This window comes from Cryptotermes secundus, unplaced genomic scaffold (genome assembly GCF_002891405.2).
Source record: "Cryptotermes secundus unplaced genomic scaffold, Csec_1.0 scaffold235, whole genome shotgun sequence".
Taxonomy (NCBI): domain Eukaryota; kingdom Metazoa; phylum Arthropoda; class Insecta; order Blattodea; family Kalotermitidae; genus Cryptotermes; species Cryptotermes secundus.
In genome coordinates this window covers 1033682-1041321 of record NW_019723301.1, presented here as the reverse complement: position 1 = coordinate 1041321, position 7640 = coordinate 1033682, and the positions used below count along the sequence as shown (strand labels likewise).

The 7640-nt window shown below is 39.7% G+C and overlaps 1 protein-coding gene across 5 annotated transcripts in view; it reads right to left on the bottom strand.

Moving 5' to 3' along the window:
• Window positions 1-1083: 1083 nt before the first annotated feature.
• LOC111861706 (ATP-citrate synthase) overlaps window positions 1084-7640 on the bottom strand; it is a 78352-nt gene continuing 71795 nt past the window's right edge. For all 5 annotated transcript variants that reach the window (XM_023846487.2, XM_023846489.2, XM_023846490.2 and 2 more), the window contains exons 20-21: window positions 5477-5553; window positions 1084-2070 (exon numbers count right to left, since the gene is read on the bottom strand). In XM_023846487.2, coding sequence (XP_023702255.1) covers window positions 1976-2070; window positions 5477-5553 — 172 coding nt within the window. In that variant the 3' untranslated portion in view covers window positions 1084-1975. The remainder of the gene's footprint in view (window positions 2071-5476; window positions 5554-7640) is intronic.

Here is a 7640-nt window from a genome sequence, read left to right as displayed (position 1 = left end):
TTGCGAAAACACTAAAAAAACTGCATATGGCAAGCCATTTAGAACAAAACATGTGGAATGCTGACATTTGGTGTAGTGCTCCTTCAGGACAATGTGTGTCTGCATACAGCTGCTCACACTCGAACATTTCCACTGGGAGCTCTTTGATCACCTTCCTTTCAGCCCTGATCTCACTCTGAGCAACTAGCACCTGTTTACCTACCCGTTGGGATCACAGTGCTTCAGCAATAATGAGGAGTTGATGGAAGGTGTCAAAACGTGGCTCAGCTCACAGGCTCACTTCTTTGACACAGGCATACAAAAACTTATTCCCCAATATGACAAGTGCCTCAATTCCAGGAGTGACCAGACTGAGAAGTAGCTTAGGTATGTATGTATTTTTTGTATATATATTTTTTCTCTCCCTTATTGCTTGTTTTGTTAACAGCTCACTGGAATTTACTTTCCAAATAGCATTCATACATTCTCTTTCACATCCACAGTCTCAGGCGAACGAAAAGGGTCCATACATAACATGAATACAATAAATAATACAGCTGATCCTAAAATTACATTTGTAATTAACACACGAGTAGTATAGAAGTATTATTAAAAATTCTGATTCTGAGATTTAACATAAAACTGGAAGTATATGTGTGTCTATTACACATTCTTAGATCACATTACACAAAATAATATTATGAATATTACTCTATCATGTTCTTAAACAGTACAGATATGTATACACATTAAAGAACTGCATGAACCTAACAAAGCATGTCAGTAAATTATAATAACTGGTGTTCTATGACACTAGAATGGTCTGCTTTATTAAGCCTTAGAACGTATCCCATCAACCAGTTTATCTGGCATGACACTGAACTTCCGTTCAATCAAATTATCGGCCATACTATTTTGTGTATGTGGTACAGATGCAAGCCACAGCAAAATTAGGCCCTATACACTTAATTTCAGAAAGCAAAGTACTAATTATCTAGTAAAGGCAGAGAAAGTCACCCAGCTGACAATTCACTGTGCCTGAATAAGTATGTCAGTCTGTATAATATTTCCGATATGGAATGTGAATTCTCCTTGTGTTTCGAATCTTCCAGTTCTTGGCACACTTCAAAATACTACAAATTGGCAGTTGGATTATGGAACTAAGATCTCGCTAAAACACATCCTTAGTATCAAAATGATGCATATAAATAAAAACACAGTGACAGTCTGTAGTAAACTATATCTCATTATAACTTAGGATTTAGAAATTTGTAAAACAGAACACCATAAAGCCACCCTGCCCTTCCCTTGGAAGTGGCTAAATACATTATTTACATCTGCATAAATCTTTCTCAATCTGGACTTCTATCACAGACTGAATTCACACAAAGTTGATTCCTGCAGTAAGAATAAACAATTTTGTTGAGACATACCTAATAATAAATAAATGCACTTTTATACTTATTAAAATGCAAACTGATAAGGTGATGAAAGATAATGCACAAGTGATGAACATAAAATAAGAGCCACATTATCTTCTTGTATTTCATTTGTAATATTTGGTTGTTCATTCTCTTATTATTGTGAAAAATATTTTTCCTTTAGACTGCACATTTTCCTCTCTACATATTCCTGGTAACCTACAGAAGTTACACCTGTACCCAAACATGCTACAATAAAAGCAGCACCTTTCTCAAAGTTGAATTATCTTCCTCTGAAAGAAGTTTTGTATCATTCAACATGTTACTATAACACTGCATTGCCTCCTTTCTGAACTTTAACATTATTAATCTGAATACCCAAAAAGAATGTAAAAAATTATTAATCAAATTACCTACATCACCATATAGTGCAAGGCATTACTACAATGTGCATTCATTAACATCCTGGAATTATGATTTGGTTTACTGCATGTGGACATTTATAATTTAAATGTTTGATCTGCATATTTTGGTGGCAGCTACTAAAATCTTAACTATGGCATTTATCATTTCATTTAATTATTATACTGTTCAGGCAAGACATAGGAAATATCATCCCAAGGGTGGCGGTAGAGGCCCTGCTTCAGACGTTTCTGATCCATATAATGGCCTGAAAAAAATGAACACAATTACTCTCAGGTGTATGCTTAGTGGATAACGAATTCCAGAAACCTCGTTGTTTACATTCCATAAAGAATGGACAATACTTTGAAAGATAGGCACCGACTAAATATTAACATTTATATTACTACACCTACATCACGAGCCTCCAATAACAGTTTTTTTATAGACAGGGTGGTTCAAATATGACCGGGATACATTTTTTTAAAACCATAATTGCCACACACTTACTTGCACATGTCAGTCTTCAACGTACTCCCCTCCGGACTCAACACATTTTTTCCAACATTCTGGGTGCATCCTGATGCCCTTTTCAAAAAAGGCTTGCAATTGGCGGCGTATCCACTCCCGAACAGTCCGGATGATGGCGTCATTGTCCACAAACCACATGCCTTTCAAGTCTGATTTGAGCCTTCCGAAGTGGTAGAAATCACTTGGGGCTAAATCAGGACTGTACGGCAGATGTGTCAGAAGATTCCATTTCAATTTCCGGAGGATTTCCATTGTTGTTTCATCCGTATGGAGGCGTGCATTGTCTTGAAGGAAGGCTACCTGCTTTCCACCTGTCTTCCGCTTGGATAAGATCTTTTCCTTCACGTCTGTTGCCAGGAGGTCTGAGTCATAAGCTGCATTGACTGTTCTGGCATCTGTCAGAAAGTCTACATGGATAAACCCCTGCCAGTCCCAGAAGAACATTGCCATCAATTTTCCTGCCAAATGGCTCCTTCACGCTCTCTTATGTTTGGGAGAACTGGTATGCCGCCACTTGTATGATGACTGCTGGGACTCGGGAATGAAGTAGTGCATCCAAGTTTCATCGGTGGTCACTATAGACTTCAAAAATGCATCACCTTTGCCTTCAAACTGCAGTAGGAGATGACTGGAAGCTTGCATGTGCACCATTTTGTTCACGTCCGTCAAAGTGTGTCGTACCCACCGTGCATTTGCCTTGTGATAGTGCAGGTGGTATTTTCTACACCACCAACACTGATGGACAGCATAGCTCCAAGTTCCTTGATAGTGATGTGCCTATTCTCACGAATAAGCGCGTCTGCACGATCAATGTTTGGCTCCGTGATGGATGTTCGCGGCCGACGATCATGCGGTTCATTCTCCACGCGCTCTCTGCCCTCTCTGAAGCACTTACACCACTTAAACACATGGGTCCGTGAGAGAACCTCTTCCCCATACTGCTGTTGGAGTCTGTGGTGAATTTCAGTGGACAGGACGTTTTCTCCAACGAGGAATTTGATCACAATGTGTTGTTCCACGCTCCATGGTACCTTCTTTTCGCTCATCACTCTAGCAACTCCCAAGCAGGACTGAACAGGTTCTAACTTGAACAGGAGGGAGGGTGGAGGTTGTGGCTTCACTCTCTCAAGGTCACACAGCTGCTGCGCAGTGCGGCTTGTTTACACACAAATCAGTCCTGGTCATATTTGAACCACCGTGTACATACAAAATATAGAATCCTCAAATTTGTCCATGGGAACACAACAAAATCACAAACGCAACGACTGACTCAATGATGTAAAGCATCAATTGAAGAATTTTATTCTTGTTTTATAGTATAACTTTTGTTTTTTTTTATATATCTAATTTATTGTATTTGTACGTCAAGTATTTTAATATATTAATATTACTGTATCCAATTTTATTAACACTGCAGTTCGGTGGTGCATATATGTTAGCCATGTATTTGCTTGATGATGGCTATTAATAGCCGAAAAATGTAGCAGAGCCAAAACTAGGCACTGACATTGACACAGTTGTGTTGTGACGGTTTTAATAAAAAAGTTGTACATTTATCTACACTGTGCTGTGTCTGTAAATGGCCTTGCGGCTGTTGGCTCAACACATAAACAATAAAGAATTGAACTGAAGTGAATTATCAATTGTCCTGTTTTTATTTAAAACACAATGTTTTGGAGACTGGATTCTGTCTCCATCTTCAGGTAAAACCTACTCAGTTGAGCCCAATCGATAGTCTGTCTCCACACATATGAATCAACGCAAGATCAGATATACAAGCCAAGCACAGCAAAAACCACCTGGGAGTGCTAAGACAAAACCTTAAAATACTAAAAACGTTTCAGTGTCAGGATCATTTTCAAAACTAAACATACACTCTGTGGGACATTGATGAAAACTGGACTGGTTATAGATGCCCATTAGATGAAGCAGTGTGCATACAACATCCCTTGTGACTGTGGCAGATGTTACATCAGCGAAACAAGCAGACCTTCAGACATACACATCGAGGAGCATAAATATAATTAACCTGATATAGGGTCTACTTGAAATAACAAAATTAGCTTAACATACATACAAAGAAAGCCACAAAATAAGTTGGAAAGAAGCGAAGGTCTTGCACACTGAATCAAACACCACATACAGGAAATACAATGAATCTGCCCACATGACTCTGACAGACCACTTGATCAATTAAGCCAGCTTGGACATCTCTCCAATCTGGACTTCCATTATCATAGCAGAAGTAAAAAAATGACAACTCTGTCCAGTGTAGATTAAGTGAGAAAATATGTGTTTTCATGTTGGTACCATACAGGGAATTTATCTCTCCAGTGATAACTTCTATTCTGACAGGGCATTGGTGCTAGGCCTCATACATGTGGAGTTTTTTTTTTAATGTTTTATCTTAATGCTTGCAGATGGTTTGTGCTGTACTTGCTTTGTATAGCCCATTATGTGTTGGTGCAAGTGTCCGAGATAAGGACTAGTTCTATCAACTGGGCCCAACTGAGAAGGATTTACCTGAAGACAGATAAAAAATCCAGTCTCCAGATGCTGGATAATGCCCAGTAACATAATATTTGTATTTCCAAATTGTTCTATAGTTCTGAAAGCATCTGATGACATATTCAGTTTCTTAAAATCATCAGTTCTCTGACTGTTGACAAGAGAAAAGCCTGTCATACTTCCTTTCCTGTTACTGATCTTTCAACTACTTTCTGGATGGCCCAAGATTCAAAAACAATTTTATGTGTACACACAAAATGTCAGGAATATTTTCTACATATAGCAAGTCACATGTCTTTCTGGATTTCTGATATCTGAAAAACCTAATTTACGGTATATCTGTAGCTTTTTTTCATTCAGATATTTTTCATTATAATATAATTGTGCTGGATCAGTAAGAGATATAATACTGAAAGGAAAACAGCTGAGCCATGACTGTGACTAAACAAGCACAGTAGCAACTGTTGGCACTGGCTGAGATTAAATGGAGGTACCTCCATTTATAAAGTAAATATTCTGTCATGTATTTCAATCTAAACACACACAAATTCGAGACTATATCATATGTCTAGTATTCATTAGGCCGGTATGATTATTAACAGTACAAAATATTATGAACATGAATTAAAACTTACCAATGAAGCCAATGCTTCTTCCAAGAACAAAAAGACTATTAATTGCACCCATCTCTATGTATTCTTGGGCCTCTTCTCTGTAGCAAAAAACAGAAGGGAATTTTGAATTATACTCTTTCATACCTATAAATTCTATGATTTCAAGTATTTTTTCTTTTTACTATATAGACAACTTTATATCTTAATAAGCATTAAAACACTTTTTTTTTTAAATGAAAACCATGTCAAAAGAAAGGAACACCTAGAATGAAAGAACATTTGCACACAACAGATAGTTTTCCCACCTTGCACTTCACATATCTGAAAAGTGAATAACAATTTGAAGTGCACTGGTGAAGTCAGATGCAAAAAGTGTGTTACTGGGTACCTTGGCACCAAGTTATTCCCTACAGGTACCATATTATGAGGCTCGTCCACAAAGTAAGTTTCCCTGGGGCCATTTACAGAAACAAAACACAATTTCATGGAAATATTTATTGCAAACAGATACAGCAAGTGTTCAGCTATTTTTCAACATAATTGCCACCGGAACTGAGACATCTGTCATACCATGGGACCAACTTTTGAATACCTGTGTCGTAGAAGTCTACCGCCTGGGATTGGAACCACTGTGTGACAACCATCTCCGCCTCTCTGTCATTCTCAAAACGCTGACGCTCACCAGACAGGAATTTCTTGAGGTGTAGGAAAAGATGGAAATCACTGGGAGCGAGGTCCAGGCTGTAGGGTGGATGATTAAACACCTCCCAGCTGAACTCCTGCAGGAGACTTGCTGTCCGTTGAGCCGTGTGCAGCCTAGCGTTCTCATGCAGGAAGACAATACCGGTAGTAAGCATCACGCGCTGCTTGTTCTGAATGGCCCGTCGCAATTTCTGCAGTGTTTCACAGTAACGCTTAGCATTCACCATCTCACCTCTGGTCAGGAAGTCGACATGGAGAACGCCCCGTCTGTCCCAGAATACCGTGCACATCACTTTCCGTGCCAACATCTGCTTGAATTTCGTCTTACAGGGAGATCCACTGTGACGCCAATGCATTGGCTGCTGCTTCGTTTCTGGGGTAATGTGTGTAATCCACGTTTCATCACCTGTGATGATCCGGTCCAGAAACTCATCGCTGTCATCATGGTACCGCTGCTGAAATGTCAATGCTGACTCCATGTGCTTTGTTTTGTGTTCTGGTGTCAGTTGCTCTGGCACCCACCTGGCACACAATTTCCTGAACAACAGGTGCTCCTTGACAATTTCGTGCAACAAGGAGCGGGAATTCTACGGGATATGACTGCTGAGTTCCATAATTGTGACACGACAATTCTCCATAACGCCTTCCTGCACAAGCTCTACCAGGTCGTCTGTAATGATGGATGGCCGCCCACTGCGCTTCTCATCATGCACACTTTGTCGACCTGCTGAAAACTGCACCAGTGACACACCATCTGCTTGCTCATGATGTTAGGCCCATAGACCCAGCACAGCTGACAATGAACTATGATCGGCCCTATGCTCTGTGCATTCAAAAACTTTATCACTGACTGCACTTCACGGTCGGCAGGAGCTGGAATAAGAGCCTCCATCTTCAACAGCTGCAATGATGCTACTGTGGGAACGTGGGAAATTCCATTAGTGCATGCGCCATGCTACATCACTGCTCTATCACGTATGTGCAGTCGCTTCGCGCAATATAAGGTTTGCTAGCTGTGGGACGAGTGGGAAACTTACTTTGTCGATGTGCTACGTACTTTCTGAATACCATTTAAACTTGTGTACCACGCATGCGCGCCACACACTCACGCGTGTATGCATGCGCATGGGCATGCATACACACACGTACCAGTTTCTTACTCTCTACCTCCTCTCCCCTCGCCTTCTCAGAAATGAATTTCTTATGCTGTGCTTTAACCCTTCCGCACCGACATCCGTGTGCTGCACCGACCCTTTAAATAACACAGGCCAACAGCTGTTTTGGTGCCGGGGTATTTGGAGCTGATTTCATATGAATTTGATGCCCTGAATTCAAATATGGCATTAGTTTTTGCCTAGGAGCTCAAATTTTTAAGATATAACATTTTGGTGAAATATACGTTACACTATTTTAAGTTAAATCAGTGGATCAAATAAAAAAACTCAACATGGAATTTTTATTACTATATTATAATTATATTTTT